This window comes from Anomaloglossus baeobatrachus, chromosome 1 (genome assembly GCF_048569485.1).
Source record: "Anomaloglossus baeobatrachus isolate aAnoBae1 chromosome 1, aAnoBae1.hap1, whole genome shotgun sequence".
NCBI lineage: Eukaryota > Metazoa > Chordata > Amphibia > Anura > Aromobatidae > Anomaloglossus > Anomaloglossus baeobatrachus.
In genome coordinates, this window is record NC_134353.1 from 286,148,697 (window position 1) to 286,174,907 (window position 26,211).

Here is a 26,211-nt window from a genome sequence, read left to right on the forward strand (position 1 = left end):
ATAAATTCTGGATCTTTTGTAAAACACTGTCCTACTGGCATGGTGCACCCTTACAAAAAAACAAAACATTCAAATGTTCATTAATGTAGATTACATTATTTCTGAATAAAGCAAGTGATCATGCATTGTTCTCTAATTTTGATCTCCAGTGTATGTACACATATGTACAGTACAACATATTGTGCAAACTGATATTTCCCTAAAAATTACATACACAGCAAATTGTAATACTGTATATCCACTGATTGCTTGGAAATATATGCATAATACTCTGAGGTCTCAGAAAACTGCATTAAACCCATTTTCAGTTCTTCAATGCTATACATATACAAAGTTCTTCAAAAAAGTAATACCAGACAATTGTGTTGTACATTTGCATTCATCCCCCTGAAATCAATATTTTGTAGGATCACCTTTCGCTGCAGCTATTGTTGCAAGTAACATAACTGGTTAAGTAACATTAACTTCCCGTTTAATGCCTCCAAAGAAAATGTTGAGGGACAGAATGCACATTTCATAATAAAATACGATCATTTGAAACATAGGAATTTTTAATTCCCTGCACTTTACTCTCAGAAGCAAACTACAGAATCATATACTTTATCAATGAACTGCTGACACATTGTTATGTGCAATTCACTTACATCTTCTAATATCAGGTTTCTTTAGTTTGTACACAGATAACATAACAAGGATATTAAAATTGCAGAACATTATTGATCTATAGCAGTATACAGTGTGTCTACCCATATCCTGTCCACCGCTATTAACTTGAGAACGGTGGCAGCTATAGGCATAGAAGTGGTGTCTAGGTATAGTAAAGTATTGATGCGCTACGCAATGAAACCACCTATAGCGCCACCTGGTGGAAAACAACGGAGTTAGCATTTTTATCTCGAAAATGGAACGAGATAGAGAAAAAAAGTGAATTACAAAGTTGTAGGGCATCATCAATTCAATACGAATTGACACTTTGCATACATATATGCTATGATATGAAACCCATGACCCCACCCCCCCAAAACATTGAATGCTGGTCACGCATATGGCGTTCATTTAACTTTGATGCTCAAAGTGGCCACCATCAGCAGCAATGCACATCTGGACTCTGGACAACATACTGTATCTTGCTGCACGTTGTGCAATATGGTAGGTGACACGTTTGCACAAGCATCTGTGATACATCATCGTAGGTCCTGCAATGTCGGTGGAGGGGTCGCATACACCTGTTTGATGTGACCCCACAGAAATAAGTCCAATGGGGTCAGGTCAGGTGAGTGTGAAGGCCACTCCACGCAGACACCATACCCAATGACTTGTAAGAAGGTCTTTATGAGGTATCGCTTCACGTCTGCAGCCTTGTGAGTTTTACACGTTTTAATCATAGCATTTCTGTATGCAAGGTGTCGATTTGTATTGAATTGATGATGCCCTACAATTTTGTAATTCCCTTTTTTTCCTCTATCTCGTTCCGTTTTTGAGGTAAAAATGCTAACTCCGTTGTTTTCCACCAGGTGGCACAATAGATAGTTTCATTGCGTAGCGCATGGCTACTTTACTATACCTAGATACCACTTCTATGCCTATAGCTGCCGCCATTCTCAAGTTAATGGCGGTGGACAGGATATGGGTAAACACACTGTATATATAGAAGGAAAAGAGAGAAAGAAAGAGAGAAAGAAAGAAAGAGAAGGAAAGAAAGAAAGAAAGAAAGAAAGAAAGAAAGAAAGAAAGAAAGAAAGAAAGAAAGAAAGAAAGAAAGAAAGAAAGAAAGAAAGAAAGAAAGAAAGGAGAAAAAGAAAGAAAGAAAAAAAGAAAAACGTACTGCTGGTTTATTAGGCTTCGTGTAGATGCTATTATCAAACATCCCATAGGTTGTCTTCTTCTTTCCAGGGAATGCTGAAAAGAGAAACCACTAATTTTATAATCTTTTATATTAATAACATGTACATAATTTCATGTGAATGATTCTTTCTCATCTGGTTTATTAATAATCATCAAAATTCCTAAGAAAAGACATAGAGCAGTGTTACCACTAGGCTTCCATGGAATGCTGAAGTTTCTAGGATCCCATGGAAGACATGAAAGGATCTACTGAGATTCAATTTTGGCAAATCACGCAGATTTTTTAGAGGAAAATAAAGTAAACAAATTATGTAAAAAAATAAGAAAAAAAGTAACTAACTCGCTGCGTACTTGTTTTGCTATCCTGAAGCCCCACATGTGGCTTTCAGCAACAATTGTTTTCTACTTCCGCCATTGCATGCATTCTCTCTCGCCTTCTTCTCTTCCAGTACTGGTGTCTAACTCATCTGTGCGTCATGGTGTTTCTCAGGTGGCATGTTATATGACGTGATGTCATAATTAGAGTTGAGCGCGGCTCGAGGTTCTCCAGTTCGCGGCTCGAGTGATTTTGGGGGCTGTTCTAGAACTAGAACTCGAACTTTTTGCTAAAGCTCGATAGTTCTAGATACGTTCGAGAACGGTTCTTGCAGCAAAAAGACAAGCTAATTACTAGCTGGCTTTCCGCTGTAATAGTGTAAGTCACTCTGTGACTCACACTATTATGACATTTCAGCGTATAGTGTGCAGGAACAGCGCATTCTGATCACTGCTGTTTGGATAATGGCGATCGCCATTTTTTTTTTTTTCCTTGTCTTCCTTCCCTAAGCGCGTGCGTGTAGTGGAACGGGCCAGCATATCAGCCAATCCCAGACACACACACAGCTAAGTGGACTTTTAGCCAGAGAAGCAACGGCATGTGTGATAGGATGTCCATGTCACATGTCCATGCATTATAAAAACGGACATTTTACTCCAGCACACCATTATCTGCCTTCTGCGTCTTGGTGTCAGTCACCGCTGGCGTAGCTCCTGTCTCCGATACTGCTGTGTACGCTCTATACACAGCGCTATACAGAATAGGGATAGAATTTTCTATTAGTCCTTGTAAGGGCTAATACCGGCAGGGTCAGAGCCATAGGTGACAGTCAGGTCCGTGAAAACAGATTTTAACAGCTACACAAGATGACAGCGTCTGTGTAGCTAAGGTCATGGATTTCCTCGCTGTATTTCCCCATTAGGAGGGATAGAAAGGGAGGCTTCCTTTCCTCTACCCAGACCCACAACCCTGCCACTGTACCCTCCTGCCCTTTGCACACTCAAACTCATTGTTACTAAGCCATTATACTAGCAAACACTGAGGAAACTTAGTAGCATCCTAAAAGTGGCTGTTGGACTTCCATTTGTGTCCCACTGGTGCAAACCTATGTGCAGCACCTCTGCATTGCACACTCAAACTCATTGTTACTAAGCCATTATACTAGCAAACACTGAGTGAACTTAGTGGCATCCTAAAAGTGGCTGTTGGACTTCCATTAGTGTCCCACTGGTGCAAATCTATGTGCAGCACCTCTGCATTGCACATTCAAACTCATTGTTACTAAGCCAATATACTAGCAAACACTGAGGAAACTTAGTGGCATCCTAAAAGTGGCTGTTGGACTTCCATTAGTGTCCCACTGGTGCAAATCTATGTGCAGCACCTCTGCATTGCACACTCAAACTCATTGTTACTAAGCCATTATACTAGCAAACACTAAGTAAACTTAGTGGCATCCTAAAAGTGGCTGTTGGACTTCATTATTGTCCCACTAGTGCAAAGATATTTGCAGCACCTCTGCATTGCACACTCAAACTCAATGTTACTAAGCCATTATACTAGAAAACTATGCTGCCAGTTTAAGGGCCTTAGTTGCATTGTCAGGGATAGTTATTGTTGTTTATTCTGCTGTTAATAAAGATAGACCACGGCTGCAATCTACACCACCTCTCAATTTTTACTACCACATTTTAAGTGCACAATCTTGTCGCAATCAAAATGAGTGGCAAAATGACAGATGCTGGTGGAAAGGGGAAGAGGCGTGTTGGAAAAGGAAAAAAAGGGTTTGTCCGTTGGGAAGGTGGCAAAGCTCCATTAACATCTGCTGAAGATAGACCATCTTCCAGCAAAAGTAAGATGTCTACTACTTACCGGGGACAATCCGATGTGCTCCCTTTTTTACGGACACGAACAACTGGAACAAAGGTAGATGATGGCCAAAAAAGGAAAATGCTTGAATGGATCTCAAGTGGTCCAACAAGTGCCCTCTCCGCCACCTCAACTACCGCATCCAAAAAACACCAGTCCTCTGAGTTGTCATCCCAATCAAACTTGCTTTCTCCCAGCTCTGAAGTCTCCATTCGCCTTGCACAGTATGGTGGAACTGAGATGGCTGAGTCTGCAGAGCTGTTCAGTCACACTATAGCCTGGGAATCAGAAGTCTGCTCCCAAGCTACAGTGAGTACAGACCAGGAAATGGTCTGCAGTGATGCCTAGAACCTTTGTGACTCTGATTCAGGCCGTGAGGACCAAGTTTCTGAGCATAATGTTGACCCTTTTTCACAAACTGTAACACCTGTTGTTATAGACAATGAGGAACATTCTGATGACGATGAGACGCAGATACCAGATTGGGATGACAACTTAAATATTCGGTCAGGGCAAGAAGAGGCTCGGTCTGAGGGTGAGGGGAGTGCAAACACAACAATTGATGAGGAAGTTCTAGATCCCACCTACTGTCAACCCACAGTCAGGCCCTCGAGGAGGTCAACAGAGACGGTGGAGGAGGATGCAACTGACGACGAAGTTACCTTGCGCCTTCCTGGACAGAGTCGGAGTACTGGTAGCACATCTACAACTGCATCCTCAGCGACCACTGTGCCTCTGAGCACTAGTCGGGGTGGATCAGCAGGTCGCATGCCCTCTAAGCCTTGCCTAGCCTGGTCCTTTTTTGACATAGCAAAAGATCGCCCAAATTATGTGATCTGTAAAATTTGTCATGATTCTGTTAGTAGAGGGCAAAACCTCAGCAGTTTGACAACTTCTTCCATGAATCGTCACATGAATAAATATCATATGTCCCAGTGGGAAGCTCACCGTGCTGCAATGCGGCCTAGCGGAGCGAACCATCCACCGCCTGCCCCTTCCAGTGCATCCGCGCGCTCTTCATCTTCTAGGACTGTGGGGACAGCTGTCACACCTGGTTTTCCACGCACAACTTCCACCACTGTAATCGCAACAGGAAGTTTGCTTGGTAGGTCGTCAGTTGGTTTGGAAGGGGAAACAAGTGCGTGTGTACAGCTCTCTCAGACATCGATAGCACCAACGTTGGATGAAGGCAACATCATGTCTACGCCTGCACTTTCCTCACAAACTTGCATTTTTCCAGGGGCACCCTACTCAACACCGTCTACATACAGCAGCCAGATCTCTGTCCATCAGATGTGGACAAATAAAAGGCCATTTCCTGCGACCCATGACAAAGCTAAGAGGTTGACTTTATCCCTCTGTAAGCTCTTGGCTACCGAATTGCTGCCTTTCCGCCTGGTGGACACACAGGATTTTAGAGACCTTATGTCTGTCGCTGTGCCCCAGTACCAGATGCCCAGTCGCCACTACTTCTCTAAGAAAGGTGTGCCCGCGCTACACCAGCATGTCGCACACAACATCACCGCTTCCTTGAGAAACTCTGTGTGTGAACGGCTGCATTTCACCACCGATACTTGGACCAGTAAGCATGAAAACCACTGAAACACACCTCTATAAAAAATATATATTTATTCAATTTATAATAAAAAATATAGATATGACACCAATTGTCTGACAATAACACAAAGACACAGTGCTCATCAAGGCCTAGTGGAGAGCAGAGGGAGCGTGCAGAGATAGATAGCTGAATAGCTCTCAGTGAACTAGGAGGGACTACGATACTCCTCAACTCCTCCTGCCTACTTGCGGAGAGTGTTATAAGGTATTGAACACTCCCCGCTCCGGGTGGCTATCCCTATATATCCCTATGCTCCACTGACCTACACCACCACCACTAGGTGCATTGTGAAAAGACCAGGACAACATATAATGTATTAAAATCTGTTGGTTCCTGACTCGGACTGGAGACTATGCTATAGTCCAGATACTGTAAACAGCAGTTTAGGACAGAGCTAAAGGGCCCAACGAAATCGGTGCCCACAGCTCCTCCCGACGCGTTTCCCCCCCTCCTAAAAAAATGTTCGGGGGTTCATCAGGGGTGATAAGCCAACATACACCTGTGAATAGACAAAAACAGACAGTTGGTGTCTTTCAATATAAAGTCCAACCAATCTCCAAGAAATCCCCTTCACATACAAGACTTACTTGGAACAGCATCCAAGTGTGGTGTAATAGCAGCAGCAGGGTGTGTTTGTACAATATAACTTGACACCATCAACACAAGGGACTGTAGATGTCCTCCTGTAATTCAATATAGTTATATAACACATAAGTCATTGTGTCTCCAAGATATCTCTGCACCATGCACTAATCATATCTATCAGTGCATATCATGCCACTACCTTCTTAGGTCCACTTTTCTTTTCCTCCAAAATGTGGTATTAATGTTGTTCAGTGTCTCACATCACCATATCTACATATACATTGACAATACAAAAAATATAAATATGTGAGTCAATGCTTCAAGATAACATCTCTCCACAGTATTATGGTATCTAATACTAGAACGAAGCATACCCATTATAGGTAAATGATGCATGATGTTCTCCAGGGACATTCAACCCTTTTGCGCCACTTCTAAGCCTTTGCTATAAGAGAAAGGAACACCATCTCTAAAAGCTAAGGGGGTTTACATACTCAAAGTTCACATGGCCAAAAACAGGCATCAATGTCAACGAATATCAGTAATACCTATGAGTCTACCGAATTGCTGCCTTTCCGCCTGGTGGACACACAGGATTTTAGAGACCTTATGTCTGTCGCTGTGCCCCAGTACCAGATGCCCAGTCGCCACTACTTCTCTAAGAAAGGTGTGCCCGCGCTACACCAGCATGTCGCACACAACATCACCGCTTCCTTGAGAAACTCTGTGTGTGAACGGCTGCATTTCACCACCGATACTTGGACCAGTAAGCATGGACAGGGATGTTACATGTCGCTGACTGGGCACTGGGTAACTATGGTGATAGATGGTGAAGGGTCTGCTGCACAAGTCTTGCCGTCCCCACCTCTATGCCACAAACACAGCGTGGACTTGGTCCGCATGGCTGCGCAAGACACATGAGTGCCTTCTTGCTGCACTACCTCCAACATGACCCTCGTATTGTCAAAATTAGAAGTGATGATGACTACTGGCTTGCCACACTATTAGATCCCCGGTACAAGTCCAAATTTTGTGACATAATTCCAGCCATAGAAAGGGACGCACGTATGCAGGAGTATCAGCAGAAGCTGTTACTCGATCTTAGCTCGGCTTTTCCACCAAACAACCGTGCAGGTGGAGGGAGTGAATCTCCCAGTTGTAACTTGACAAACATGGGACGGTCTCGTCATCTTCAACAGTCTACCCGTACCAGTAGCACCGTATCTGGTGCTGGTAACAGCAATCTTATTGAATCTTTTCATAATTTTTTTAGACCGTCCTTTGCAAGGCCACCAGAGACAACAAGTCTGACACATAGTCAACGGCTGGAGAGGATGATACAGGAGTATCTCCAAATGAACATCGATGCCATGACTTTGCAAATGGAGCCTTGCTCATTTTGGGCTTCAAATCTTGAAAAATGGCCAGAGCTCTCCACTTACGCCTTGGAGATTTTGTCGTGTCCAGCTGCCAGCGTTGTCTCTGAACGTGTCTTCAGTGCTGCTGGGTGTGTGCTGACAAATAAGCGCACGCGTCTGTCCAGTGACAATGTGGACAGACTAACGTTCATCAAAATGAACAAGTCATGGATCCACAAGGAATTTACTACCCCTGTGTCATCCTGGGGAGAGTAAATGCTTGTGGTTTTGGAATGTGCTTGATGCAAATCAAAACATCCTGTTTGCAACTAGGGCACAAGTGCTGCCACTGAAGGGGTGAGTGTCTGTGTGGCCCAATTTTTGGAAAAAAGGGAGACTCCGCTTGGAGTAACCCTTGCTTACATTGTTTTTAAAAATTATCCAAGATGCACAGAGCTGGGATCAGGAAAGACTTTGCTACCTACCCCGGGGTCATCCTGGGGACGGTTAAGTATGGCGTATTTTTGAATGTGCTTGATGCAAATCTAGCTGTGAAGTGTACAACTGGGGCACAAGTGCTGCCACTGAAGGGGTGGGTGTGTGTGGGGCCCAATTTTTGGAAAAAAGGGAGACTCCGCTTGGAGTAACCCTTGCTTGCTGTGTTTTTTAAAAGGAGCCAAGATGAACAAGTCATGGTTCAGCAAAGACTTTGCTACCTACCCCGGTGTAATCCTGGGGACAGTTAAGTATGGCGTATTTTTGAATGTGCTTGATGCAAATCTAGCTGTGAAGTGTACAACTGGGGCACAAGTGCTGCCACTGAAGGGGTGAGTGTCTGTGTGGCCCAATTTTTGGAAAAAAGGGAGACTCCGCTTGGAGTAACCCTTGCTGACATTGTTTTTAAAAATGATCCAAGGTGCACAGAGCTGGGATCAGGAAAGACTTTGCTACCTACCCCGGGGTCATCCTGGGGACGGTTAAGTATGGCGTATTTTTGAATGTGCTTGATGCAAATCTAGCTGTGAAGTGTACAACTGGGGCACAAGTGCTGCCACTGAAGGGGTGGGTGTGTGTGTGGCCCAATTTTTGGAAAAAAGGGAGACTCCGCTTGGAGTCACCTTGCGGTGTTTTACATGATTTTAGAAGGGCGTGCCATGCCTATATCTGTGTCTCCTCCTCTTTTTCCTTGTCCAGCTCTTTTGTTTTCGCATGAGTATATATCCTTCTCACTTTCCCATGTGTTTTTGTTGTGTTGTGAGTTGTTTGTCACCTTTTGGACACCTTTGAGGGTGTTTTCTAGGTGTTTTTATGTGTTTGTGATTGCCTGCCATTGTTTCCTATGCGGTTCGAGTTCGGTTTGTCGAACGTTCGCCGAACCGAACTCGAACGAGATGCCCGTTCGGCGAACCCAACTCGAGCCGAACCGCGACCGGTTCGCTCATCTCTAGTCATAATGTTTGAAGGTATGCCACATTTTGACATCCACGATCTTGTCCAACCAGAAGATATAGCCTGTATTGGAGATTCTGATGAGGATGCATCCAGAAGTAGAAGCGGAAAAGAAAAGGCACCGAGCACTTAATGGCAGACTGCAGAGGTGGCAGGACAGGTGAACCGGAGGGTAAGTATTCATTTTTTTTAACTGTTTGCCTAGCCTTCTATGGTTCCAGGTGCCATATTCTCGAATTTGCATGGAGCAAATTTTGTACACATTTATAAATTACATTCTATTGCATTGATATTAAAAGGTAACTCTTTTATCCTATGATCACCCATTAGATTAGCCAATTTCCCAGGATCTCAATTATTGTAAACATAAGATAAGCTATTTTCTAGCCATTTGTATATTACAATTTGCTGAGTAAAGGTACTTTTAGAAAATATAATGCCGCCACATAGAAATGAGAGTAAATTGATCTTCTGCCATGTGTGATTCAATGATGTTTATTCACTGAATGACCCTAGTTTATTAGTATGTTCTAGTTCATAGCACTCTTTACGGTGTTCTATCTAATTTAAAGGCCTTGGATTCCACATAGGGATACTTTATCCGCATCTAAACATCTAGGTAGAGCAGTGAGGTGCCAAGAAAACCAGTCAAATCTTTGCTGATGTGTTTTTAGAATAACTCCTTTAATGTAATAACGTTTATGACTTATTTCTCTGTGTTGTCAGAAAATCTATAGCACAAGATTTTGTAATAAAAATGAACAAAGGTCATAGCTGAAATGAGCGTACTTATCGTTTTTGTTTTCAGCAATGGCTGAGGGATGTTAGGCTGGGTTCACATCTGCGTTTTCAATTTTGTTACTTTGTTCTGTATTAGAAACAAAAAAATAATTCACCCCAGAGAGTCATCCATCTCATGATGGACACCGTGGGCACCAGACGGACCCCAGATGGGATCTGTCAGGTCTGAGTCGTGATGTCCAATATTTTACCATAAAAAAAGACAGAATCTGCAGAAAGAGCCTTCTAGTAGAGATTAAGAGGCCACTTCCACTATAAACATAGACAGACATTTAATAGAAGTGAAAACAGACAAATTGAGACAAGAGAACTGGCAGTTCTTGTTCCAGGTTCTCCAAGAAACAAGTGGGTTTTTTTTTAAACATCTTTTTTATTCAAATTTTTAAACATAACAAAAAAAATTAAACAGTCAATTCCATGGTCAAATAGTAAACATCAGCATACACGAGATTGATTTGTTAACAAGTGTTTTTTAAAAGGGCTGTCAATGTTGTAACATAACAAAACAACCACTACTCACTTACCTTATTCTCCTCCCCCATTTTGATACAGGTAAAATATATCTTTGTACCGTGTTAGCCAATAGAGATAAAAAAAAATTGTTTAAAAGAACTGCAAGTCCTCAGTAGTTGATACCTTTTAATGGCTAACTGAAAAGATGGTAATAATAGCAAGCTTTCGAGACTACTCAGGTCTCTTCATCAGGCATGGTATAACACAAAATCTGAAGAGTCACATATTTATACACAACAGGACATAGACTGGGGCAGTAAAAAAAAAAACAAAAACAAGTTATGTGAAGCAGAACTATCACTATGGCAAAGGGCGCAAACTGTTGTGGCCATAAAGAGTCTGGGAATACAAACTTTTGATGACCTTTGACACATTCAGAGCAGGAATGAATGTGTCACATGGATTTATGTCTTTTTACATCAATTAAGAAATGTGTTCCTTGCCTGATGAAGAGACCTGAGTAGTCTCGAAAGCTTGCTATTATTACCATCTGTGCAGTTAGCCATTAAAAGGTATCAACTACTGAGGACTCTCAGTTCTATTAAACAAACTTTTTTTTATCTCCTCCCCCAGTAATCCAGCTGTGAACTACCAGCAGAGCTCCCAGTCATTGTTTGCACTTGCCACAACATTAACAAGCCATACTACTGTCACCACCACTCAGCAATGGAAGTCAATGTCACTTGTAAGGCATGCAATCACATGCAAACAAGATCAACACCGGGCCTCTGGGTATGAGGGTAGGTAAGTAATAATGTGTTTGCTATTTGTTAATATTGGAAAACCTATTTTTTTCAAAGATAAGTATATTATATATATATATATATATATATATATATATATATACATATATATATATACACACAGTGCCTACAAGTAGTATTCAACCCCCTGCAGATTTAGCAGGTTTACACATTCGGAATTAACTTGGCATTGTGACATTTGGACTGTAGATCAGCCTGGAAGTGTGAAATGTACTGCAGCAAAAAAAGAATGTTATTTCTTTTTTTTTTTAAATTGTGAAAAGTTTATTCAGAGGGTCATTTATTATTCAACCCCTCAAACCACCAGAATTCTGTTTGGTTCCCCTAAAGTATTAAGAAGTATTTCAGGCACAAAGAACAATGAGCTTCACATGTTTGGATTAATTATCTCTTTTTCCAGCATTTTCTGACTAATTAAGACCCCCCCAAACTTGTGAACAGCACTCATACTTGGTCAACATGGGAAAGACAAAGGAGCATTCCAAGGCCATCAGAGACAAGATCGTGGAGGGTCACAAGGCTGGCAACGGGTGCAAAACCCTTTCCAAGGAGTTGGGCTTACCTGTCTCCACTGTTGGGAGCATTATCCGGAAGTGGAAGGCTTATAGAACTACTGTTAGCCTTCCACGGCCTGGACAGCCTTTGAAAGTTTCCACCCGTGCCAAGGCCAGGCTTGTCCGAAGAGTCAAGGCTAACCCAAGGACAACAAGGAAGGAGCTCCGGGAAGATCTCATGGCAGTGGGGACATTGGTTTCAGTCAATACCATAAGTAACGTACTCCACCGCAATGGTCTCCGTTCCAGACGAGCCCGTAAGGTACCTTTACTTTCAAAGCGTCATGTCAAGGCTCGTCTACAGTTTGCTCATGATCACTTGGAGGACTCTGAGACAGACTGGTTCAAGGTTCTCTGGTCTGATGAGACCAAGATCGAGATCTTTGGTGCCAATCACACACGTGACGTTTGGAGACTGGATGGCACTGCATACGACCACAAGAATACCATCCCTACAGTCAAGCTGGTGGTGGCAGCATCATGCTGTGGGGCTGCTTCTCAGCCAAGGGGCCTGGCCATCTGGTCCGCATCCATGGGAAGATGGATAGCATGGCCTACCTGGAGATTTTGGCCAAGAACCTCCGCTCCTCCATCAAGGATCTTAAGATGGGTCGTCATTTCATCTTCCAACAAGACAATGACCCAAAGCACACAGCCAAGAAAACCAAGGCCTGGTTCAAGAGGGAAAAAATCAAGGTGTTGCAGTGGCCTAGTCAGTCTCCTGACCTTAACCCAATTGAAAACTTGTGGATGGAGCTCAAGATTAAAGTCCACATGAGACACCCAAAGAACCTAGATAACTTGGAGAAGATCTGCATGGAGGAGTGGGCCAAGATAACTCCAGAGACCTGTGCCGGCCTGATCAGGTCTTATAAAAGACGATTATTAGCTGTAATTGCAAACAAGGGTTATTCCACAAAATATGAAACCTAGGGGTTGAATAATAATTGACCCACACTTTTATGTTGAAAATTTATTAAAATTTAACTGAGCAACATAACTTGTTGGTTTGTAAGATTTATGCATCTGTTAATAAATCCTGCTCTTGTTTGAAGTTTGCAGGCTCTAACTTATTTGCATCTTATCAAACCTGCTAAATCTGCAGGGGGTTGAATACTACTTGTAGGCACTGTATATACATATATATATATATATATATATATATATATATATATATATATATATATATATATATATATATACATATATATATATACAAAAATATGAACACAACACTTTAGTTTTTGCTCCCATTTTTTAAGCTAAACGCAAAGATCTAAGACGTTTTCTAAGTACCCCAAAGGTCTTTTTGTGTCAAATATTGTCCACAAATTTGTCTAAATCTGGGAGTGAGCATTTCTCCTTTGCTGAGATAATCCATCCACCTCACAGGTGTGGCATATCAAGATGCTGATTAGACCGCATGATTATTGCAGAGGTGTGCCTTAGGCTGCCCACAATTGATGGCCACTCTAGGGCTATGTGCCCACGTTGTGTTGTGTCCCTGCAGAAATTTCTGCAGCGATTTGAACAGCACATGTGCGCTTCAAATCGCTGCAGAAACACTGCGTAATGAATGCCGTGAAAAAGCTGATTTCATGCGCTCTGGATGCAGCCCCCACCATAGACAGAGCGGGACCTGCATCCAAAGCACACGGAATAAGTGACATGTTGCTTTTTAGAACGCAGCGATTTGGCAGCATGCAAATCGCTGCGTTCTAAAATGCAATGTGCGCATGGATTATGCACAATCTTCATAGATTATCCTGGGGACGCAGGACGCATGCAGTTATGCTGCAGTACAATACACACGGTAACTGTATGGAAATACGCAACATGGGCACAGAGCCTAAAATGTGAAGTTTTATCAAACAGCACAATGCCATAGATATTGCAGGTTTTGAGGGAGCGTGCGATTGGCATGTAGACTGCGGAAGTGTAAGCCATCTGCAAACGTGTTTAAAACTGGCCTCAGAACCGCAGATGACATGTAACTACATCAGCCCAGGACCTCAACACCAGCATCTTCACCTCTAAGATTGTCTACGACCAGTCACCCAGACAGCTACTATAACAGTCTGCATAGCCAAAGATTTTTTTCACAAACTGTTAGAGACCATTTCAGCGAAGCTCACTTGCATGCTCATCATCCTGATCAGGTCCTCCATTTGTCTGCAGTTCGTCATCGCAAGCAACTTGAGTGGGACAATGCTCACATTCAAAGGTGTCTGGCACGTTGGAGAGATGTTGTCTTCTTGGATGGATCCCAGATTTCACTGTACAGGGCAGACGGCAGACTACTTGTATGGCATGGTCTGGTTGATCAGTTTGCTGATTTCACTGTTGTGAATTGAGTGGCCCATGGTGGAGTTATGGTATGGGCAGGTGTATGTTATGGACAAAAATCAGAGGTGCATTTTATTGATGCCATTTTCAAAGCACAGAAATACTGTGATGAGATCCTGAGGTCATTGTTGTGCCATTCATTCACGAATATCAACTTATGTTTCAGCATGATAATGTGTGGCCCCATGTTGCAAGGATCAGTACACAATTTCTGGAAACTGAGAACATCCCAGTTCTTGTTTGGCCAGCATAATTACCATACATGTCACCGATTGAGCATGTTTGGGATGCTCTGGATCGACTTATATGACAGCGTATTCAAGTTTCTTCCAATATTCAGCAACTTCGCATAGTCATTGAAGAGGAGTGGACAAACATTCCACAGATTACTATCACCAACCTGATCAACTCTATACGAAGGAAATGTGTTGCACTGTGTTAGGCAAATGGATATCACAGTAGATAGTGGCTGGTTGTCTGACTCCTCCAATCACTAAATACTGTAAAACTGCACATTTTAGAGTGGCCTTTTATTGTGGCCAGCCAAAGGCACACCTGTAAAATAATCATGCTGTCTAACTAGCATGTTGAAATGCCACACCTGTGAGGTGGATGGATTATCTTGGCAAAGAAGGGCTCACTATTAGAGATTTAAACAAATATGTGAACTTGTAGACAATATTTGAGAGAAAGTAACCCTTTGTGCATAGAAAAAGTCTCAGATCTTTGAGTTAAGCTCATTAAAAATGATAGCAAAAACAAGTGTTGCATTTATATTTTTGTTCAGTGGATAGATAGATAAATAGACAGATAGACAGACAGACACAGACAGACAGACACAGACAGACAGACACACATAGACAGACACAGACAGACGGACTGACAGACAGACAGACACACAGATAGATAGATAGATATGTATATGCACATACATATAGTGCATTGATCAAGTATTTATACCCCGTGAACTTTTCCACATAGTTTCACATTAACCCATAAATTTAATTCTATTTAATTGGATTTTATCTGATATAATCAACAAAAACTAGCAGGAATTTTAGAAGAGTAAATAATACATGGTTCTCTATATATTTTTAAAAATATAACTTTTCAAATTGTGACGTGCATTTGTATTCAGCCCCCTCAGTCAATACTTTGTGGGACCAAATTTTGCTGCCATTACTGCTGTAAGTTTTTTGGGACATGTCTCTACCAGCTTTGCATATCTAGAGGCTGACATTTTTGCCAATTCTTCTTTGCAAAATAGCTCTAGCTCAGTGAGATTGGATAGAAAGCATCTGTGAATAGGAAATTTTTTGCCACAGATTCTCAATAAGATTTATGTTTGTTCTTTGTCTTGGCCATTCACACGCATGAATATGCCTTGACCTAAATTATTCCATTATAACTCTGGCATTATGTTTAGGGTTGTTGTCCAGCTGGAAGGTGAACCTATGCCCTAGTCTTAGAAAAAAATCTATTGTAGGCTGAAAAAAACCTAGGTTTGCCCTCTATTTAGCTCCAGCCATCTTCCCATGAACAGTGACCAGTTTTTCTATCCTTGTTGTAGAAAAGCATCTCCACAGCATGATGCTGCCACCACCATATTTGATAGGGGGGGATGGTGTTTTCAGGGTAATGTGCAGTGTTAGTTTTCCGTCACACAATTTGTTTGCATTTAGCTCAAAAATGTCTACTTCAATTTCATCTGACCAGAGCACCTTCTTCTACATGCTGTGTCCCCTACATGGCTTTTTGCAAGCTGCAAATGGGACTTTTTTGGGACTCTTATGGCTCGCTTTTAAAAAATGGCTTTTTTTTGCCACTCTTTCACAAAGTCCAGATTTGTGGAGTATACAACTAATAGTTGATCTGTAGACAGATTCTCACACCTAAGCTGTGGATTTCTGCAGCTCCTGCAGAATGACATAAGCCTCTTAGCTGATTCTCTAATTAATGCTTATTTGCTTGGGATGTCAGTTTAGGTGGACAGCCATGCCTTGGTAGGTTTGCAGTTGTGTCAAACGCTTTCCATTTTTGGATAATAAATTGAAATGTTCAGATCTTGGGCCATTTTGCATAACCTAACCATGCTTTACTCTTCTCCACAACTTTATCCCTGACCTGTCTGGTATGTTCCTTGGTTTTCATGATGCTGTTTGATCCCTTATGTTCTCAAACAAACATCTGAGGCCTTCACAGAACAGCTGTAGTTATACTGAGAATAAATTGCACACAGTTGGACTCAATTTACCAATTAGGTGACTTCTGGAGGCAATGGGTCAATCAGGATTTTATTTAGGATTATTATGACTACAGTTGGTTGAATGCAAGTTAACAACATTTTCAGATGTATATATTTTAACTATTTAGAAAACCATGTATCATTTCCCTTACACTTTACAAATACTTGTTACTTTGAATTGGTGTATTACATAAAATCCCAATAAAATACATTAAAATTTGTGGGTGTAATTTTTTTTTTACAGTGTATGAATATTTTTTCAAGTCACTATACATATCCTCAAAATTGGCTAATCCCTTTATATTTATTTCTTGACTTACCATTTGGTTGATGGACAATGGTAATCTTATCTGTTGAAACAAAATGTATATGAATACATTTGACTATAAAATAATGATATAACAAAGTAAATTCTTCCTAGAGAAATCCTATTAACTTTGTTGTCAGCCCTTATTTTATATGTTTATACTTATTGATTAACATAAAAAAATATTTGCTTTTTTATATAACTTTTTTTTTTTAAAGGACCTGAGAGTCCTCAGTGGTTGATACGTTTTAATGGCTAACTGAAAAGTTGATAGTAGATAGCAAGTTTTTTAGACAACTCAGGTTGTTACACAGGTATAATAGGCAAAAACACCGGCACTCAATTTCTGAAAAAAAAAGACAGCAATTTATTAAGGAGATATGTCAACAAAAAATTCCAGCGTTAATGTTTTGGCTCAACTTGAGCTTTATTCACGGAATATTATCACAAAGATAGTAGCAATGCATTAATTGACAAATTACCACAAAGAAAAAGCTGTCGTGATGCCAACTTGTAGTAGGGATGGAAAGGGATTATGCCCGTGCTAGATCTAGATTGTGACCTGTTGAAAGCAGAGCTCATGTCTGCGAAGATGTGGGCTCTACTTTCAACAGGTCACAGTCTAGATCTAGCACGGGCATAATCCCTTTCCTTCCCTACTACAAGTTGGCATCACGACAGCTTTTTCTTTGTGGTGATTTGTCAATTAATTCATTGCTAATAACTTTGTGATAGTATTCCGTAAATTTTAGCCGAAATGTTAACGTTGGAGGTTTTTGTTGACATATCTCCTTAATAGATTATTTTCTTTTTTTAACAAATTGAGTTTTTGCCTATTGTTCTAAAACATTTTTACTCCTGAGCACCACCGGAGTTGTTGAGCAGGGACTCATTGTCTTGTTACATAGGTATGTTATAATCATTTGTAAAACCTTTGAAAAGTTTCAACACGAATCTTTTGTTTATAACATTCTTAAGCTTACCATAAACTCTTTCATCATCTGTTTTATCTCCAATAATATTGTCACGCAACTGCTGAAGTTTTTTCTATTTGGATACAAAAAATTATCAGTTTGTCATATTTTGTGCATTTGCTTCCAAGGTATGAATGTAAATAAAGTGTAACACATAGTACATTGAATGTATAATAAAAATACTTATCACTGAATGTTTTTTTCCACTAGTATCACTAGAGCCATTTTATATAATGGACAGATAAGGGATAATTAAAATGGAAATTAGAAAAGCTGTCAATACTACAGTATATAAAAATTTGAAAAGTGAATTCATGCTTTTACGGACACGGTCATCAGAAAATTACATTTTGTTTAAATCAGGATTTTGTGATAAATATTTTTTTCTAAAATTTTCACAGCCTGTGTTAAAAATAATAATAGAAATCTTGCCATTTTCACATTTGTCAGTTGAACTTTTTTAAATGGAATTTGTCAGCAAGATCAACTGTACTAAGCCGTCTATAAGGGCACATACAGTGTATTACAAAAGTGATTACACCCCTTACATATTTGGAAATATTTTATTATATCTTTTCAGAGGCCAACACTGAAGATATGACACTTTCATAGAATGTAAAGTAGTCAGTATACATCTTGTATAACAGTGTAAATTTATTGTGCTATCTAAACAACTCAACACACAGCCATTAAAATCTGAACCACTGGCAACAAAAGTGAATACACCCCTAAGTGAAAATGGCCAAATTGTGCCCCATTAGCCATTTTCCCTCCCTGATGTGACTCATTAGTGTTACAATGTCTAAGGTGTGAATCGGGAGTAGATGTGTTAAATTTGGTGTTATCGCTCACACATTCTCACATACTGGACACTGGAAGTTCAACATGGCATCTAATGGCAAAGTATTCTCTAAGGATCTGAAAAAAAAACTGTTGCTCTACATAAAGATAACCTAGGCTATAAGAAGATTGTCAACACCAGAAATTGAACTCAAGCATGGTGGCCAAGACTATACAGCAGTTTAGCAACAGAGGATCCAATCAGAAAAGGCCTCACTATGGTCAATTTGAGTGCACATACTCAGCATAATATCCAGAGGTTGATTTTTTAAACTAGACATATGAGTGCTGCCAGCATTGCTGCAGAGGTTAATAGAGTGGTGGGTCAGCCTGCCAGTACTTAGACTATACACCGCACACTGCATCAAATTTGATCTGCATAGCTGTCATTCCAAAAGGAAACCTCTTCTAAAGATGATGCATAAGAAATCCTGCAAACCATTTGCTAAAGGCAAACATACTAAGAATATGGATGGTATCGATGGAACCATGTCCTGTGCTCGGATGAGACCAAGATAAACTTATTTAGTTCAGATGGTGTCAAGCGGGTGTGCCAGCAACCTGGTGAGGAGTACAATGACAAGAGTATCTTGCCTACAGTCCAGAATGGTGGTAGGAATGTCATAGTTTATGGCTACATGAGTGTTGCCAGCTGTGGGGAGCTACAGTTCATTGAGAGAACCATGAATGCCAACATGTACTGTGACATACTGAAGCAGAGCATGATCTCCTCTTTTTGGAAACTGGGCTTCAGGTCAGTGTTCCATCATGGGAATGACCCCAAATACACCTCCAAGCTGACCACTGCCTTGCTAAAGAAATTGAGTGTTAAGGTGCTGGACTGACCAAGCTTGTCTAGACCTAATCCCTATTGAGCATCTATGGTGCATCCTCAAGTGGAAGGTGGAGGAGCACAACATCTCAAACATCCACTAGCTCTGTGATGTCATCATAGAGGAGGGAAAGAGGATTCTAGTGAATTCCATGCCCTAGAGAGTTAAGGCAGTGGATGAAAATGGTGTCAGAATCTGCAATATGAACAGAGTCTAATGCAGTCATGTCAGTCAGCAAAGTTTGTGCAAAACTCTGTGTGACAGCATGTGCTAAAGTCATTTTGAAGGAGCAGCATCAGCTGTGACATCACCTATTGTGAGTGGCCATGTGTTATCAGTTGTATGTACAGGTGTCAACTGTCACTGTAATCCTTCCTCTGTTGATAAGGAGCCTGCTGAAAACTCTTCCTGAAAGAATTGGAAGTATTGGTCTAAAATAATCTCAGGGGTCACTGTGAAGATTTCAAGATTACATTGCCAAACATTAAAGAAAAATACACAAATACCTGTTCAGATATTTTTTTTTGCTCATAGCTTTCATTGAACTTCTTGCTTACCTGCTGAAGAAGATCTAGTCTACTTTTTTCATTCTGCCACTGCTGGAATTTTTTGAGAGCTTCATCCATACTGATAATTCCCATTTTCACCTTCTCTTGTAGTAATATGAGCTCATCCTGCCCAGAAAGTGCATAGTGTTGAGCTGGAATCTGAGGTTCATGTTTAGCCAATTGCATTTTGTCTGCAATTCAAAAAATATTAAATAAATATGCTATATTTTTTATATTTTATATATTTTTTTTATATAAATGTGATAGTGAAAAGGGAGAAAACATTAAGATTTTTACACTACTTGTGTCAAGCTCTGCAGGCACAGGAAGTGTCATTGCACATGTGCACAGCCACTGGCAGCATTTAGACAGTGCTCACTCTGGGGACCAACCATTATCAATCAGAAGCACCGAAAGGCTCACAATATGCAAAGGAGGAATCGTAACGATGCACTGAACTCTTGGCTACTCCAAGGGTGCTCCAAATTATCTTCCTTTGCATATAAATTAAAAGTTGTATTCTTAAGCTCAGTTAGGCAGGCTTTACACGCTGCAACATCGCTAGCAATTGCTAGCGATGTCGAGCGCAATAGCACCCGCCCCCGTCGTACATGCGATATCTGGTGCTTGAACATTATCGCTACGGCAGCTTCACACGCACATACCTGGTCGGCGACATCGCTGTGACCGCCGAACAATCCCTCCTTCAAGGGGGAGGTGCGTTCGGCGTCACAGCGACGTAACTGCGACGTCACTAAGCGGCCGGCCAATAGAAGCGGAGAGGCGGAGATGAGCGCGACATAACATCCCGCCCACCTTCTCCCTTCCACATTGCCGGGGGACACAGGTAAGGAGATATTTGTTGTTCCTGCGGTTTCACACACAGCGATGTGTGGTGCTGCAGGAACGACAAACAACATCGTATCTGCAGAAGTAACAACATTATGGAAATGAACGACGTGACACAAATCAGCGATTTTTTACGCTTTTGCGCTCGTTCATCGTCACACCTAGGATTTACAAATTACGATGTCACTACCGGCGCCGGATGTGCGTCACTAACGACGTGACCCCAACGATATATCGCTAGCAATGTCACAACATGTAAAGCCCGCCTTAGAGTGATAGTATGATTTTTAAAGGGGCTACGTCACTTATATTTCTGCATAGCTAATTTAAAATGCATTTGTTGGGTGACAGGCTCCCTTTAGTGTGACACGTTATCAATGATTGTGCATATAACAATATAATACAAAAATACCAGTCATGATAGTCACATTGATTACTCTTTTCAAGCTCAAATAGTAAAGCTTAAAACTTAAAGAATTAGAAGTGACAGAAATTTGAAATGTCAATTTGGTAAACAGACAAAATACATTCGCAGGTGACAATATACACAGAGCAAAAACATATCATAAATGGTTCTAATATACAAGTGATACAATTGAATAGCTACAGATGGAGAGCTATTATGCCTAATGAATGGTAATTAAAGGAGGTCATAGAGATTCTGGCATTTATCTCTATGAAGAGTGTGCCATGAGTCACCAAGGGTTATAAACTATGATGAGTTGTATAAAATTGTCATGAAGTCCTTTAATATTTAATATCCGGATTATTAGCTATTTTTCTTAGAATTCCAGATATAAATTTAAACATAGATTATGTTCAAGCTGTTAAGGCTGCTTTACACACAACAACATCGCTAACGAGATGTCGTTGGGGTCACAGAATTTGTGATGCACATCCGGCCTCGTTAGCAACGTTGTTGCATGTGACACGAATGAGCGACCACTAACAATGCAAAATACTCACCAAATCATTGATTGTTGACACGTCGTCCATTTCTAAAAAATTGTTGCTGATTTTGGATGCAGGTTGTTCATCGTTTCTGAGGCAGCACACATCGCTACGTGTGACACCCCAGGAATGACGAACAACACCGTACCTGCGTCCTCCAGCAATGAGGTGGGTGTGACTTTCATGCGGCTGCTCTCCGCCCCTCCGCTTCTATTGGACGCCTGCCGTGTGACGTTGCTGTGATGCCGCACGAACAGCCCCCTTAGAAAAGAGGCTGTTCACCACCCACAGCGACGTCGCTAGGAAGGTAAGTATGTGTGATGGGTACTAGCGATTTTGTCTGCCATGGGCAGCGATTTGCCCGTGACGCACAAACGACGGGGGCGGGAGAGAACGCTAGCGACATCGATAGCGATATCGCAGCGTGTAAGCCCTCTCTTTAGATAATAATAAATGTACCTGCCATGACAAATTTGCATTTACCTACAATGATGTTTCACACATCTGCCAACTTTAAAGTTTTTAACCTCTTCATGACCTATAATGTACTGGTATTTTCCAGGTCGTGTACTTCCTGTTGATGGGGGCTCATGCATCGAGCTGTCATGTTTCCTAATCAGATCAGCCAACATGTGCCTCTAAAGGGGGCTTCACATGCAGCGACATCGCTAGCAATGTCACTGGTGAAAGCACCCGCCCCCGTCGTTTGTGCGTCACGGGAAAATCGCTGCCCGTCGCGCACAATATCGTTAGGAGCCGTCACACAGAATTACCTGCCTAGCAACGTCGCTGTGGCCGGCGAACCGCCTCCTTTCGAAGGGGGCGGTTCATGCGGTGTCATAGCGGCGTCACTAAGCGGCTGCCCAATAGAAGCGGAGCGGCGGAGATGAGCGGCCGTAACATCCCGCCCACCTCCTTCCTTCCTCATTGCCGGCGGCCGCAGGTAAGCTGTAGTTCGTCGTTCCCGAGGTGTCACACATAGCGATGTGTGCTGCCTCGGGTACGACAAACAACCTGCATCCTCAACAATCAACGATTTTTTGAAAATGAACGACGTGTCAACGATGGATGATATGGTGAGTATTTTCCATCGTTAACGGCCGCATATTGGTGTCACACGCAATGACACCACTAACGATGCCGGATGTGCGTCACGGAATCAGTGACCCTGGTGATATATCGTTAGATACGTCGCTGCGTGCGGGGCCTTAACAGGTGTGGGTGGATCAGAGATCCAGCCTCGGCTGTTAACCTAGGTAAATTCTGCCGTCAATCACTGAAAGCAGGGTTTAACGCTCACTGGCAGGGAGTTGATGACATGATGTAGTTTGTGTAAATGGGAACACAGCATAGGAACACAGCTGACACATTGCTCTGAATAGCACAAGCAATCAGAAAATCGCAACTTCATGTCCCCTAAGGGGACTGATAACAAGAATAAAAAATTAAAACAAAGTTCTAAAAAATATGAAAAACTAAAAAAAATGCAAAAGTTCAACTTGCCCCCCCTTTGCCCCATTGAAAATAAAACAATAATAAAAATATACATTTAGTACATGCAGGTTCAGAAATGCCTAATCTATCTAAAATATAACTCTGATCAGAAAAAGGGTGTAATGAGAAAAAAAATTAAACCGCCAAAATTACGTTTTTTTTTTGGTCTATGCAACATTGCAATAAAATACAGTAAGAGGAGATCCAAACATCACATCTATCCAAAAATGATAGAATTAAAAACAGCAGCTCAAGGCACAAAAAATAAGCCAAACACAGCCTCAGATTCTGAAAAATTTGAATGTTATCGATCTTGGAAAAAATGCCCAAAGTGCAATTATTTTTTGTTACCAAATTTCCGAATTTCAGAATTAATGGTGTCATTCAAAAGTTCAACTCATGTCGCAAAAAGAAGCCCATTATATGGGTTTATTGACGGAAAGATAAAAAGCTAAAAAAATTATGGCTCTTGGAAGAAAGGGAGGAACAAATGAAAATGAAAAACGGCAAATTGCCAACTTGGTTTTGCTATCTCCTCTGAGAGCAGTATGATTTAAGCAAAGAGACCCTGAATCCATAGATGTATCACTTAGATTATAGGATGCAACTGTGTGAGTTTTTAGATTTAGCATGCAGCAGAGCTGAAAAAGCTATCCCCGCCCACACCAGGGTCTCTATTAACATTCCTTTAAACAGTGAGGTGCGAATCACAAAAAGTGATAGAGTCGGACAACATAGCACAAGCCAGCTAGCCACAGCAATGATAATCTCCTAGTTATTAAACACTCAGTTCAGGTAAACAACAGAACAGGAGCTTGAATGGTGACTCATCATTGAATTCTGTGTTTTAACCCCTACAGCATGCTGTCATCAAAGCAAAACCTTGCTGATAGAGTCCCTTTAAGCATATTTTTGTATGCAAGCATCTATTCCTGTTTTGCTTATTAATAGATCGAAATCTAAAAATCAAGTGAAACTATCACTGACTCATGGATGCAATACATTTCCAAAGGCATAAATTATACACTAAACAAAAATATAAACAACAATTTTGTGTATGCTCCCATGTAATATGAGGTGAACAGTAAGATATAAGACTTTTTCTATGTATACAAAAAACCTTTAGCTTTCAAATATTATACACAGTTTTGTCTAAATCTGTGTTAGTGAGCACTTCTCCTGTACCAAGATAATCCATTCCGGAGTTTCATTGCCAGAGGTATGTATAGGTGACTGAGGGCTATAAAAACATTGTGGTCCCGTCTCCAACACATGCCCCCTGATGAAGAGGAGCGAAACATGCATTAATGATGTGCTGTCCCCTTTCAATTTTTGTAGCACTGGCTGTTAGCGCACAACCTTTTTTTGTATATATTTGTTTGATTATACTTTTTACATTGGTAGAAAATAAAATATATTTTATTGGCTTAATATATTTGTTTGGTTGCTTTTTTAGCTCAACCAGGATGTTTTTTTGGTGTTGATAGTCTCCTGAAAGAAGCCCAAGAAGGACAAAGATTAACTTCTGAAGAAGAGGTGGAGACAGCAGTGCATTTTTCTTTCAGCCTTAAACATTTTTAAAAAAGGGAATTAGAAAGTTTATTGACAGAGGAACAAAGTGTAATACTATGTTGAAATTTTCTCAAGAAAAAAAGTGTTTTATTTAGAAAAAAAAAACCTTTAACACTTGAAGTCCCAGAGAGGGGTCATTTAACATTTCTACCATTGGAACCCTATGGAGCTCAAAATTTCTGGGACTTCTAGTGTTAAAACGAAAACTTGTAATTGGTATCACCAAGCCTGCAATGCCGCGTACTACAACACCGTGTTATTATTCCTCACAGTAAATAGCACAAAGAAAAAGTTAGAAAAAACACTGCCAGAATTACTGTACTTGTTCATGCCACCTCACAAAAGATCGAATAAAAAGTGATCAAAAGTTGTACCTATCAAAAAGGGTATCAAAAAAAGTTGCAGGTTGTTAAAGGGGACCTGTCATGTCAAAAAAGCATTCTGACCTACAAGCAGGAACCTGTGTGAGCTGCTAACCCCTTCCTACCCATCCCTGTGTTATTGTATTGTGTAATATGAAAGTACTAAAAATACGTTTTATTACTTTCATATGTCCTATGTAAATGACAGGGGCTCTATCCCCATGGGCATCTCATCACCCTGTGGGCGTCTACATGCTTTCCATCGTATCACGCCCCTGTGGGCGTGATACCATGGATTTACATCAGTGACGGGACCGTCTCTAGTTCAGAATCTCGGGCGCACGCACTTACCATTCTCGCCGCCTCATCCTGGCGCTTGCTTCTCGGCTTTTGACCCACACTGCGCATGCTCAGGAGACTCCTGTGGTTCCTGTCATGCGCAGTCCGCGTCAGAAGCCAAGAAGGATGAGAAGGCGACGAGAATGGTAAGCGCGCACACGTGAGATTCTGAGCTGCAGAAGTGACGTCGCTGATGTAAATCCATGGTATCACACCCATAGGAGCGGAAGAAAAAGGTTTTGGTACCGTGTTAGCCAGTTGAAAAATGATTGATTGCTCTCAGTGAGAGAAACAAAAATATAATTTTGTAGTTGTGATACCTTTTAATGGCTAACAAGGTATCACAACTGCAACATTTTAATTTTGTTTCTCTCACTGAGAGCAATCAATCATTTTTCAACTGGCTAACACGGTACCAAAACCTTTTTCTGTTAACTAAAAATGGAGGATACCAGAATGTACCGCAGAACTTTGAAACTGTTAGCCATTAAAAGGTATCACAACTACAAAATTTTAATTTTGTTTCTCTCACTGAGAGCAATCACCCATAGGGGTGTGATACCATGGAAAGCATGTAGACGCCCACAGGGCGATGCAATGCCCATGGGGTAGAGACCTATGCTATTTACATAGGACATATGAAAGTAATAAAACGTATTTTATTACTTTCATATTACACAATATAACAACACAGGGATGGGTAGGAACGGGTTAGCAGCTCAAACATACTCCTGCTCGTAATTTAGGACGCTTTTTTTGACCTGACAGGTTCCCTTTAAGCAAAAACAAATCCTCAAAGAGCATGGTAAACAAAAAGAAGTTATGTCTGTCAGAATACCATGCAAAAACAAAATATTTTTTTCATTAAAAATGATTTTC

At 41.1% G+C, this 26,211-nt stretch overlaps 1 protein-coding gene across 3 annotated transcripts in view; it reads right to left on the reverse strand.

Annotated features, from left to right (window-relative positions):
• Nucleotides 1-26,211, reverse strand: part of BANK1 (B cell scaffold protein with ankyrin repeats 1) — a 1,061,267-nt gene that overhangs the window by 188,898 nt on the left and 846,158 nt on the right. For all 3 annotated transcript variants that reach the window (XM_075350716.1, XM_075350725.1, XM_075350707.1), the window contains exons 16-19: nucleotides 19,775-19,956; nucleotides 17,554-17,617; nucleotides 16,584-16,613; nucleotides 1,826-1,899 (exon numbers count right to left, since the gene is read on the reverse strand). In XM_075350716.1, coding sequence (XP_075206831.1) covers nucleotides 1,826-1,899; nucleotides 16,584-16,613; nucleotides 17,554-17,617; nucleotides 19,775-19,956 — 350 coding nt within the window. The remainder of the gene's footprint in view (nucleotides 1-1,825; nucleotides 1,900-16,583; nucleotides 16,614-17,553; nucleotides 17,618-19,774; nucleotides 19,957-26,211) is intronic.